Source organism: Mytilus galloprovincialis, chromosome 8 (assembly GCF_965363235.1).
Source record: "Mytilus galloprovincialis chromosome 8, xbMytGall1.hap1.1, whole genome shotgun sequence".
NCBI lineage: Eukaryota > Metazoa > Mollusca > Bivalvia > Mytilida > Mytilidae > Mytilus > Mytilus galloprovincialis.
This window is the reverse complement of record NC_134845.1, coordinates 5,809,183-5,823,201: the sequence shown is the minus strand read 5'-3', so window position 1 is coordinate 5,823,201 and position 14,019 is coordinate 5,809,183. Positions and strand designations below refer to the sequence as shown.

At 32.8% G+C, this 14,019-nt stretch overlaps 1 protein-coding gene and 1 long non-coding RNA gene across 2 annotated transcripts in view; one reads left to right on the top strand and one right to left on the bottom strand.

Moving 5' to 3' along the window:
- Window positions 1-5,042: 5,042 nt before the first annotated feature.
- On the bottom strand, window positions 5,043-6,263 carry LOC143043090 (uncharacterized). The gene is made up of 2 exons (XR_012968189.1): window positions 6,057-6,263; window positions 5,043-5,410 (listed from the first exon to the last, which is right to left on the bottom strand). It is a non-coding gene; the product is annotated as an uncharacterized LOC143043090 (long non-coding RNA).
- A 1,713-nt stretch (window positions 6,264-7,976) lies between these two features.
- LOC143042950 (uncharacterized) overlaps window positions 7,977-14,019 on the top strand; it is a 91,534-nt gene continuing 85,491 nt past the window's right edge. Inside the window, exon 1 of the mRNA XM_076215454.1 lies at window positions 7,977-8,797. Within this exon, the coding sequence (XP_076071569.1) occupies window positions 7,977-8,797 (821 nt within the window). The remainder of the gene's footprint in view (window positions 8,798-14,019) is intronic.

The window sequence follows — 14,019 nt, the reverse complement described above, 5'->3', positions numbered from 1 at the left end:
ATTAGAAAAAACCTTCATGTCCGAGGCCAATGGATACTGGTTTAGCGTTTTCCCTGAGGACTATAGGAGAATTGTCACCAAAGTCACCCCAAAGGGAAGTCCTTCTGCAGTCCAGGCAAGGAGCCATGTCACCAGTTGGTTGGGGAAGTGCAAGTCCATACGCAGATTAAGACAGAGCTGGGAGGAGGATTGGGCAAACCATCTCAGAGATACAGATGTGGTTGGAACACCTAGACAGGGGATCAGGGAACCATCTGTGGAGTCGGCAGTGAGTGAATGGGAGCAAGACGTGCCCACTATCATCTTGGAAGAGGACGCACCAATGGAGGAGTATGACCCCCTGTTGCCATCAGTGCTCACACTCCACAGCATTCAGATGAACACAGATGGACCCCTGATTGCCCTCTTCACCATAACAGTTAAGGAGATGATCTGGTACAGGGTCGAGATTGACCAAGTGATAAGAATGGTGGAGAAGTTTAAGGCAGCATAAGAGAGGAAAGCCAATACCATCAGGCCAACTGACATTTCCACAATGTCCCATAGCGGATCACCAGTTTACGGGGAGGAATTTTATCACAAACAACAGATGTGTGCTGACACCCTTAACATCTCTCCTGCCTTAATAACCAGGATAGAAAGACGACCAGACATCTTCTCCTCAGTCTCCAAGACCAAACCCATCGTGGCTCCAACCAAATCTCCACTTGCTCCAACCAACCAGTCTCCATCTGCAACATCATCTATACCCAAGCCTCCATCATCGGCATCCAAGCCTCCATCATCAGCACCGAAGCCTCTATCATCTGTACTCAAGCCTCCATCATATGTACCCAAGTCTCCATCATCTGGACAATTATAACATTTAATAATTTTTACAACCTGGAATTTACTATGCCAACAGAAGAAATAAGTCAACTACAGATGGATGAAAACTTTATTGGATGATGGCCTGCAACAGAAATATTATTGAATTTATGAACATTTATTTGAATTGGACATACTGTTATATTTGCAACTTTTTAACTTTATGCATGTTGTTTGGCAAGTGCCCCTTCCACTTGTTTACCAAACTCGTTTTACTGTATAACATATTTTACATAGATTGTAAGGTGTCTGGCACGAATAAGCATATACCTGAGATTATATTTCAACCCATTATAAGTCCTGAAAGTGTCTCAGTAAGGAAATATTTAAGTTTTACTATCGGTCCAAAGTATTTTTGTTGTTTCTCCGTGAAGAGCCATTTTACAGGTCATATTAGGAAATATTTTTGTCGTTGTCAATATATATCTTAAATCTCTTAAGGATTCTATAAGAGTAAGAAATAAGTCATTACATTAATAGTTTTATTATGGCTCCATTATTTATATCTGTTAAAGATTAGTTTCTTATGGATTATATTGTAACCAGTTTACTGCTGGAATTTAGTATCAGTACTCCCGGCGTCTGCTCTAGTCCTACGCACGGCTAGAAATTGGAAACAAGTAGTAACGAAGTTTTAAGCTTCTTTTGCTAAATTTAAATAAAGGAAAAGTTAGGACTTTGGCCCATTTGTATAATAATTAAAGAACAGGCATTTTACTGTCCATTTTACATGTGATTTTTAAATGTGCAGGTTTTCCTGTCAAGCCCCTATTTTATCGGACATTTTCCTGTCAGTCCTGACAGGGTTCTCACTTTTCATCACTTGGCGTATGCATCTGTTGTCGTCCATGTCATCGTCTGTTAACTTTTACAAAAATCCTCCCCACTGAAACTACAGTGCCAAATTAATCAAACTTTGCCACAATCATTTTTGGGGTATCTAGTTTTAAAAAAATGTGTTGAATGGTCCAGCCCGCCAACCAAGATTGCCGACGGCTAAAAATAGAAGATAAAGGTAAAAATGCAGTTTATATACGACTGCGAAATTGTTTTGGTCGTATATTGGTTTCATGTCGTCGTCCGTGTCGTCTGAAGACATTTGGTTTCCGTACATTAACTTTAGTTTATAAGTAATTTTATAAGTAAATAGAAATCTATGAAATTTAAACACATTACCTAATGCTCTTCAACTTCGTACTTTATTTGGCCTTTTTAACTTTTTTAGATTCGAGCGTCACTGATGAGTCTTTTGTAGACGAAACGCGCGTCTGGCGTATACTAAATTAAGTCCTAGTATCTATAATGAGTTTATTTGTTACCACAAAAGGAAGGTTGGGATTGACTGTGGGGGTTGTGGTCCTAACAATTTGGGAGTTAATGGCTCGAATAAGCATTTTTCTAGTTTACGGACAATAACTTGTGGTACAGTGTATGCATCTCTCTGAAATTATACCACAAGTTTCTATACCTCAAGGGGATAGTTAGGATTGACATTGTGGGGTTATGGATCATAGCGTTTAGGAATTGGGGGCAAAAAAGAGGGAAAACAAGAGTTTCCAGGTACATGGACAAATAGTTGAGACTATTTAATAGCAGTGTAAGTGAGGTAATCCAAACACATTTTTAAAAGTACAATGATATGTACGTTTGAAAAACCTCCTTACACTGCTTTTAAATTGTGTATAAAGAAATGTTGTATTGTCTTGAGGTGATTAGCTGTCAATTTATTTTTATGCAGTTAAGCTCCATTTTATGCGAGCACCCTAGATTTGTGTTCTACCAAATAAATGCTGAAATACGGACTAAAAACATGGACTAAGCACGAGAAGGAAGACGTAAACACTCTTTCCGAATGGATTAAGGCAGTGAAAAGTTCAAAAATCTGCTTAACATTACTCAATCTGTAATGTTCTGTATAAGTAGTTTCAGATGAGAGACAGAGTCGATAATGGTGAAAAGTGGATCAAACAATTATGTGTCCCTCAAGCTCTAAGAGAAGGATGCTCTTTTAAGTTAAAAACATGACGGTTTCTTAGGAGATCCACATCTTGGGATCGAACGTGTTTATCATGCTTTGAGTACTTTTGGTCTAAAATGCACTAAAGCATTGAAAACTACATTTGATCATGTGATCGCTGTTAGAGAATTAAAAGAGATACAAAGGGTAAGAAACCACCTCTTAATCCCCTGCCAGTTGACACAACCTATGAAAGATGGCATATGGATTTTCTAAAACTTAGTAAAACTAATGAAGGTTATTCTTTTATGTTGCTATTAGTGGATTTTTTTTCAAAATGGAGTGAGGCCTTTCTTATGAAAACTCAAGAAGCTTCAGAGGTTGCGAAAGTCTAATCGTAAGATTATTAGTCGATACGGTGCAATGATGTGTCTAGTTACAGATCTTGGTCCTAATTTTGTCTCTAATTTGGTGAATGCTTTTTGAGAAATGTTGAATATAACAAGGCATCATACAAGATCGTACCATCCACAGACAAATGCATTAATAGAAAGGACCAATAGCACACTGATAGAGGCAGTCAGAGTTTATAGTGATAAGGATCAGAACAATTGGCCAAATAAACTCCCTGGTATTTTTAAATGACTTTTAGAAATTATCCATCAACTCTCCCTTCTCAATAATGTTCGTCAAGGAGGTGAACTTAACTTTTGACGCCTCTGTTTTGCCAAAAGACAATCTGTCAAAAGATGCAAAACACCATTTAGAAGGAATAATTTCAAACCTCAAAATTACCCAAGCTCTTAAATATTAAGCTTAAACAAGCAAAAATGAAAGAACGATACGACATGATTACCAAAATTCCTTAATTTTGGCTTAAAGATACAGTTTTATTTTTTACTTAAAGAAAATATAGTCCCTGTCGGTCGTTCACCAAAATTAGTTGGTAAATACAATGGTCCTTATTACATAACTGACTGTGGGCCGAATTTCACATATAAATTAAGACGCTGAAGTCACCAAAAGGAACTTGAAGCTGTGGTCAATGCGAGCAATCTTAGGCAATATATAGATCCCACTGACTACCGTGATCCACCATAAGCTAAAAAACGTCCGGTTCAAAATAATGCACATGAAGAGCAAGATAATCCACCTGCAGATAATGATCAAGATGATCAAATTGCAGAAATGAGAGTTAATATTCAGAAACTGACAGTTATAATCAAGATAAACCAAACAATGTTATAGATGATATGTTTCATGAGGTTGAGAAACTATTAAATAACAGGAAAACAAGGGGAAATAAAATTTTCTTGTAAAATGGAAAGATGGTTCCAAACCGACATAGGAACCAAAACAAAACATAGGAAGCGGTTTAATACAATAATATTTTACAAGGAAAACTAAGAAAGGAAGGAGGAGAAAACAGATGAATATTTTTTTACGAGGCCATAGGTGAAAACAAACTACTGTATACATTTCACTGGAATAACACAGATAAAGCTTTAATGGCAAAAAACTCACTTACGTTAAAATAATCTGGATTGAACTCAAGTTTCGAAACTGCGCAGTAGACCATTTTTAATTTTTGACCCTTTGATTAACATTTTTTTCTAATTTCTGGAATTTGATAGGCAAATTATGATATGAAGTCAAACCTTACAGAATACATAAGTGTTTTGTTGTCAGTAGTGCTAGAGTACGACCGTGCTCATTCGACTAATCATCACTTTTTTTTTTAATTTCAGCAAATGATGTCCAGAAAAACTAGAATCCATTACAATACTATAGTTAGGTATGATGAAGTTAAGTGTTCAGTGAAATGTTACCGAGAGCCAAAGTGACGGAGTTTAGAGCGTGTTAATGTTTAGTTTATGTCTTTTTCTTTCTAGGATTTAGAAAACCTATACATTAAACATTTTTCTAGAAAGATTTATTTCTTAATTAGACCATGGATATTGCAATACATGCGCTTTCAAGAAGTGAGCATGTAATTAATCATTTATTTTCATGTTTTATATTTCAATTTTATATTGTTCATGTGTCTATTGATATGACAATGTATTGGTACTTTGATTTTTCTGTTGCACTAGCACCTGGTTTACTTGAGTTTTCTTTATTGGAAAACTGCATCAGTACTATTTAACAAATAAACCCACTGTCACGGATAGATGAGAGCTGACTTATGAGTTTGTACTTACAGATAATAATTGACTACTTCTTTAAACAAAATAACAATTTAATATTGTACAAATTTACAAATATAACTAAATGAAATCAAATGAAATAATAATGTCAAATGTTTAATGAACTGTTCCTTCTTTATATTTAGCTTTGAAATTTGGATAACGATACTACGGAATTTTACGTATTTGGTTTTTGGTAACTACACAAAACTGGCCCAACATAAGAGGTGTACACATTACGGCTGCCCTATTGTCTAGACTCGACTCCAAATATTGTAGGTTGCCCAACTATTGATTAAAAACATGGAACGTCGCACCGTCAACAGGTTTCACCACCATTTGTAATATATCTCCATACTTTACTAATCAAAACTACATACATCTAGCTCGAAACTGAGACCTATTGAAATACATACTGTACGTTAAAATACAATACTATACTCAAGAAATATACATAATTATGTTTATGTATTACACATGTCGCATAAATAATGACAAATACTTAGTACGACTACTTATGTCCAATCTATAGAAGATTACAGCATATTGAATAATGCATTACTTATACTCAAATAATTACGGCATATCGTATAACATGTATAATGCCTTACTTTACACAATACAAGCTACGGCATATCGTATAATGCCTTACTTTACAAGTCACATAATTGACTTTATTGTATACTATCATTATACAATAACTACACACAATATACAGCTTTTAACGCTGAATATACATTTATGCTTATACGTTGCATATTACTTTACATACTTATGGAGATACATACATCATTGCATTATCGTACACAAACGTTCCTAAAATACCAAACGATCTCGACACTCGAATATTTACTACAACCGAAAACATATAACCGTGTTAATCTTTCATTATAATGAACATTAATTAACTTGTGACATTTACAAAATAGCAATGTCAAAAATTACAATTACAATTTAAATAATTATTCTATATTTGCGTTGTTGCAGAAAACTGAACACTTTAGAACGAATAATGATTAAATAAATAAGAATAAATTGAGTTCTACCTCAGAAATCCAGTGTGTGTGTCCACGCCACATTGTAAACTAACTTTATACAAAACATATCTGGCCACACCTTGACTCGTTAAGGTGTTACCTGAGAGTGAATAGTCAGCTCATCAAATACAGGTATCACATGTTACTCAATCCGTTCGACAAGTTTACAGGTAAATGCCCAAGTAAATAGTGGACACTACCCAATTAATTAGATGTAAAATGTGGACATGTATTATACACTGAAGTCTGCAGAATATAGCATTTATAATATACTGACGCTCTGCAAATCGAAATAGAATTAACAACCAAAATACTAACATATATGTGAGTAACCAAAGTCACCCTGTGACACCCACACATATTTTAGTGTGAAGTGTTAATCTTCCTCAACATTGCAAAATGACAATACTAAATACATGCATATTTGCAAACATACAATTCCTCAGTGCCTCCCCGATACAAATGTATTAACAAACACCCTTTGCAATTTTGGAATTTTGGTGTCTTATTGAATATATTCAATTATGATCATATACATTTTTCATTTTATGGGCATTAGATCACAACACTACCTTCACATGAGAGTGATATATAAACAATGACTGTATATGAACATTTACAGTATAGTTTATCATTCTTATCTTCATTTTATAAACATGTGTATATATATATATAATTATTATGCTTATCTTTTCTGTTCATTTGATGTTTCAAATTCAAGCTTATGGACAAAGCTTAGTGAGGTTGAGTGAAGAGTTATTATAGTAAAATTATGAATAGCCAAAAATAATTATTTTATATAACAGACCAAACTAAAGTGAAAATTGTTCAATTTGTACAATTTAATTTAAAGTATTTGGAAGTTTAGATTTTTACTTTATTTCTAAAATTTCTTCTAACATAATAAGTTACATTATTTTTGGAATGTTAATTTTTGACAAAGAAGAACGACATACAACTTGAATATTAAGATTACGTAATTCAGCCAGATAACAAAGAGACATGTAAGTGCTAAATTATTGATCTGGATTATGTACCTGATATGTAAATTAAGGCTTTTATTAAACAACCTTTTCCTAGTACTCATGTGTGAAATTGTTAATAACACCTCTCACCCATGACTTGATTATTCATCAACCAGTGAAAATAGATTGTGGTCAAGGGAGCGATACAAGGTACCTTTTGATCGGTGAAAACCAGAGAAAGTTAATAAATCAGTGATCATCTGACCACGCCAGCATGCATATGGAAAATATTAAGGTTTTCATCGGTCACTTTGATTACTGATTTCCAAGTATAAGCATCTATATTTACTAGAACTTTCTCTTGTTTTACACCAGGCTCTAAAAGTCATCAGACGTAGCAGAAACATCAGTACGATACAATGACAAAGTGCTATAAATGTTTTGCCATTTTTGATAAAGCGTCAATTTTTAAAAGTAGCTTAAGTTTTCTATTGTGTTTTATAACACGCCACGATATCTAGCACGATATTCGTTTGGTTTTTATCCGATAATTTCTCTTCTCTTATTATATTAATTTCACAAACATACCAGTTTGTATTGCACTTACCTACAAACGATTTTAAAAGGTAACAAGAGAAATAAAACAATATCTGCCTATTGAAACGATTTTTAATTTAGTAAAGAAATGTGTAGACAATAATAGCTAAGGTGGCTTGTATTATTTTACTTTATATTACATATTAATTTCTAAAATGACACTTTTAATTACATAAAAATAAAAAAAAACGGTACTATCTTATATTAGTTTCAGATTGACGTGTGTAAAAACCGTTTGCACGGTTATGAACAGAGGTTGTAACATTTATTTATTGTAGAAACTATATATAGATTCTATATAGCTTCCTTGTAAATCGTAGCGTATCAAATACCTATGTTAATTATGTCATGTGACCACCTTGACAACATGGAAAGAATGTATGTTGCAATGGCACAAACTCCGTCTCGAAAATGTCATGCTTGCAAAGGTGAAACTATACACACAGCTTCAGTGTATTGCGAGGAATGCGAACAGTCTTTATGCAAGGGATGTAACGACCTTCATGACCAATTTTGTAAGGATCATCATGTAGTTGACATAAATAAAGCAGGTAATCGCATGTTTAAAGCAAAACCCGTTTGTGAATTTCACAAGAAAAAATTCCTTTTCTTTTGCAGTACATGTAAATGCCTTACATGCGACGAATGTATGACAAGTTCTCACAATGGTCATATAACGGACACGATTAAAAAGAGTGTTGATGCGTACCGAGTAAATGCAAAAGAAACCAATGAAAATTTGAAAGCGAAAGTTGAAATTGTACAGAGGACATTGGAAACAATAAAAACAAAACAAACGCATCAGATTACATCTGATTTTGACTCTTACATTAAAAAAGTCGAAAAAACATGCCGGGATATTTATGGAATAGTTGATCATACAAAAAAAATACATATGACTGCTGCATCGGACTTCCAAACGAATGAGAAAGAAGATTTGGACAGAAAACGAGTGTTCTTTCAGCGTCAATATGATGAATCATCTGGCATATTACTGCAGATCGACAACCTTTTACAAGAATCACATGACGTTACTTTCTTTACTGAATGGAAACGTCTTAAAACAGATGTACAGAATTTGACTGAAATAGATCAAACCCTCCAAAATCCAAAACGAATTGAAAGTTTTAACGAAGATAATTTTATGAAAACAGTTATGGAAGACATAGATAAAAGGCTGACTAGGAGGTATGTCATAATTTTGAAGCTATAATTTGAATCTTAACACTTAATTAAATGGTTCCATAAACGTGATGCACAGATAATGCGCTAGGAGGAGGGGGCACACAATCGTTCCAACATAAATATTTTAAAAATATGCCACTACATGTTCGGTGTGTGTCGTTTATTTTCTTTATTTTTCCAAGAAATATATCCGTGAATTGGACATGCTTAAAAAATTTTGCTCTGAACATCAACAGATAAGATAAAGATAGGACGAATATATTTTATTTCCTAATCATAGCGCTCATAACAAGCATGTAATCACATAAAAAATAGATAAAAAGCCTTTCTCTCCCACTCGCATGCACTAACACATACAACTATCGTTCTGATTAAAGATGATTGATTTAACAGTACAACATGCAAATGAAAAATAAAATACAGATAAAAATACAGACACAAATGTTTTTTTTTTTTTTTTTATGAGGAGAGTCAGTTGCAACAATGATTCATTTCCTGATGTTTGTAAAAGAATACCTCCAACATCACATCTTTTAACTTTTCTTAAAAGCAGGCAATATGGTATACATCAAACAAGAATTATATCGATCTCCTCAAGAATATTCGGTGGTGGTGGTGGTGGTGGGGGGGGGGGGGGTAGCTTCAACAACACTTCAATCATTCTATGGTCTTTAAACATTGATGATAATATCGTAACTAATTCATTGACATGTATCATAAAATCAAATCCTTCTTTAAAATGGAGGCAATTTTGCGTTCAAACCTCTACTATTTATTTGATTTATTAAATTCATGAAAAGTACAATTATATTTAATCTTTGACAGGTTACATCGCCTAGTAATGTTTCTAATCACATATAACGTATAACTCATTAAAATGTAGGAGATATCCAAAAAGTTTTTATAAATTCAATTGAGTCTGAAACGTCTGAAACTAATCCAAATCAGATTTCTTTTATTCGGATATTCTTAGATATACATTTCTTTTTTGGCAGAAATTACCAAAAATTGATTTAACTATCTTTCTAAGTTTTAAACACTGATTTAGATTTACGTTGTACACAAAATATAATAAAATAGTTTATGTCCCAGCTTAGATAAAAAAAAGAAGGAATGAGAAACCTTTCTTTTTTTTCCTATTTTGAAACTACGATGTTTGTACGAAGTTCAACTTTGTCGTAATTTCAAGGCAGATGGCGGATTCGGGGGTGGGGACGAACAGGTCGGTAACCCTTTGATTGGACAAAGTATCGTGTTTTAGCTTAAAATCGTTAAAAATTGTCTTTAGTCTCGCTACAATCGGTGATATTTTTTTTAATTTGATAGAATAACGCCCCTTTCAAAATCCAAAAAGAACAAAGAGATTTTAAGCTTGCCATGTGTTAAAGACCTGTACATCCAGTTATTCAAAATATGTTCAAACGAACAATTTACAACCAGCTGGTCGAATACAGCAATACACATGTTCGTCCATATTTCTCAGCTTTACGATCAAAATACGCACGTCAAACTACTGTCCTCAGAATCATTGATGTTTGGAAAATAAGTTTATTGGATCATTACTAATAGGCGAGTGACTTATTTAAAAAAGACACTTAGTTAACGACTTTAATGCACTCACCTAACACACTGCTGTATTATATATCATTCAAAAGCTATGAATCTGTACTTTCTGTTTTGCCCGGTCGTAAAAAAATCGTATAATGCATTTTCTGTTAAGTCAAGGTCAAAGGTCATGCAAAAACATTCCATTTTTTGCGATTATACTAAACAAAAAGCCATTTTCTAATTCTTCTACCATAAAATTTTCCAAAAGATCATATGAACTTTATATAACATGATACATGATTTCCAAATCAAACGAAAATAAGAGGTTAGATGCGCAATATTTTCCGAAAAAATTGAAATTCATCACAAATCCTAAAAAAATTGAAAATTGTTCAAAAAGTAAAATTTATCTTGGGGGATCGATATTTGTATGCTAAAAAAATAGATAAACGTATATGTTTTAGGTCAAGGAATATTTGTTTCGTAATTTTAAGATGCAATTATTAATTATTTTTCATAGAACAGCCTTCTATTGAAAAGTTTGCAGTTGCCCAAAAATCTGCCATCTGCAAATAGAGAGCATTTTGTTATTCTATGTTCAGATAGCACATCGCTAATTGTCAATATCAGGGAGTAGAATGATTTTCCATATAAAAGAAGGGGTATTTAAATGCAAAAAGAATAAATACGAGCTAATTGAGATAAAAATATGTTTTTTACGAAGTCAAACTTATTTACTTTTATAATCACGTTTAAATGCAAACATAACTTTGCTACTAACTCGTAAGCAACATTGAAATAAGTAACCTTGTTTAGAAACACTTGGTTGTCTAAAGCGGGATGTAAACGAACAAAATATAATGCTGCTGCTTCTTATTAAGTTTAGAATCGTGTAAGACATATAACATGTGTTTAGAAGTTTAATATCTCTAATTGTTTGAATAAAAGATGCTTTGAGTATTTTTAACATATGGTTTTCAAATACAAATGCAGGTCATTGTGTATGCAAAACACTATAGAACAGAACAGAACAGAACATATTTTATTTCCAATTAAGGACCCACAAGGGGCATACATGAATAAGGCAAAAGAATATTGATTTGCATAGATACATAGATACAAACATTTTTTTACATACAGTTACAATACAATTACTAACTCATATTCACTTTAATAAATTTACCAATAGCATTAAGAACCTGAGTGTCTTCACAGTGTAATAAATAAATAAATTTATGCTGATAATCAAGTATAGAAAAATTCGGAATTCTTTGGCAAACAAAGTCAAAGAGAGCATCTCTATCCGATTTAAAATTTTCACAGTTAGTTAAAAAATGGATTTCATCTTCAACACAGCCAGAGGAGCATTTTTTGCAAATTCTTTCATTTCGTGTAATATTTGAAAAACGACCAACTTCAATTTGAAGCTTGTGAGCAGAAATACGTAATTTGCATATATATCTTCTAAAATCAAAGTTCTTAATTAAAGAAAGATAATTTTCATAACCAAAATTCTGCTTAAATTTCACATAATTAAACAGTTTTCCATCAGAAGCTTTATTTTGGCGAGCATACCAATTGCTAATATATTTAGTGTGAATTAATTTACAAGATATGTTCAAAAATTTATATTGTCCGAAATGTTTAACTTCTTGTTTAATTTCAAAAACTTCTAATACTTTTTTAACAAATGAGAACCAAGAAGTTATGTTAGATTTGTGAAGCTCTTGGCTGCATTTATAAGCATCTTTCAATAGACTGAATTCAGTTTAAGATTTTGAAATCCATACCAGTATTTTACAATTGACTTTACAATATCATAATGTAAGGGGAAACGTCCCAGTTCTGACAATACAGCAAAATTGACACTCCAGTTGTGAAATAAAAAAAAATGAAAAAGTTGAATACCCTTCCTGACCTCATTAGCTGTTTTAGGCAATGATCTTTTTTATGCTGTGCTGTGGTTTGTGGTCTGTTGTTCGTCTCTTGCACTTTAATTTTATTTTGTTCGTGGTTTTAATTAAGTTTATTTGATTCATGGTTTGAGATGTTGATTGTCCCTTTGGTATTATTTTACTTTCATGACATAAACATGCAGTAATGAAAATAGGCAAAAAAAATCGCCTCAAAGTAAAGTAAAGAAGATTAACGTAATAAGACAAATATCCGCGAAATTATTGTAATTGTGCTTATTTTTGCGGTGTATTCATTTTCACGAATTTCGCGGTTGTTTTATTATCGTGAAAATAAATACACGCAAATCTAAATCAAACCTTTCAACTGAAAGGCAATAATTATAAAATCGCGAAAATAAATACCCTCGAACGTGTTTGAAATACACAATTCGCGAAAATAAGTATCTTGGTTACGTCGATTGGAACTTCTCAATCGTCATCTGGCGAAACAGATATTTCATAATTATCAACCAACTCGTAGTGGCATCCATATAATTATTATTCTTTAAATGTCCTGTACCAAGTCAGGTATATGGCAGTTAGTATCGAATAATATGTTTCTTTGTATGTTTGCGTTTGTTTTTGTAGCAGTACAGTGTTTCTTTTATAGTTGATGTGTTTCCCTCGGTTTTGGTTTGTGACCCGGAATTGTTTCAGTTACTAGCAAATCGATTGATGACTATTGAATAGCGGTATACTATAGTTTCCTTTATTTAATAACTTCATTTTGAGCAGTTACGCACTATCACGACAATCGTGAAAGTAAATTCGAGCTCTGGAACATTGTATCAACTTGGAGATATATACTCCACAACAAGATGCCGCGAAATCGCGTTACAATAGGGCAAGTTTTTAAATATTTGTTTTTAATTTCACGGTTAGGACGCCGACTGAGCTTGCAAAGACAAATTAAGGAGATACAAAACCCAACCTTTATACCTCATATCATAAATATTTCCGACTTGTTATTGTTTCAGGAGTTGGAGCTCAATGAAATCGGTTTCCTCCTTTAGTAGTATAGATATGTTTCTATAATGTTGCTACATATAAATGAAAAGTTAATAAATGGGAAGTAAGTAGTGTTGTCATGAGTTGAACTACTTGTTCTCAACCAACCCAGATCGTCGATTTTAAGATACGTGATAGATTAAACTACAATGTATATCTGTTGAGTCTTTTTTTTTTTTTAAATTTCAACAAAAAATACGAGTCCAATGCAACATTGTCACAAATTTAAGTGAGATGACATCATCTATATAGTGGAAAGTGGAGTTTCAAGATAATGGTAGCTTCTTTTAAATCGTCATCAGAAGCTCTTGCATGATGTCATCCTCGAATGAAAAAATGAACTCGTCATTCAAGTTATTCAGGAAGTCTAGGTTGCGTATTAATGGATTTTTTTCTTCAAAATTATTCTTATTTGATGAATTAGTGCATTTAAACAATAAACAACGCAATTTAAGCAATCAAAAAGTCAAGTTTTATAATCTGTTTAGTGTTTTTTTTTTTATTTTTTAAATTTCAATTTACATCAATTTAATTTTTTTCGTTATTTTTGTCAAAATTTTCAATTTCCTTTTTTTATGGTTCACATTTAATGAATAAACGGTCTTTTCACTACATCAATATTCGTCATCAGAAGCTCTTGCATGATGTCATCCTCGAATGAAAAAATGAACTCGTCATTCAAGTTATTCAGGAAGTCTAGGTTGCGTATTAATG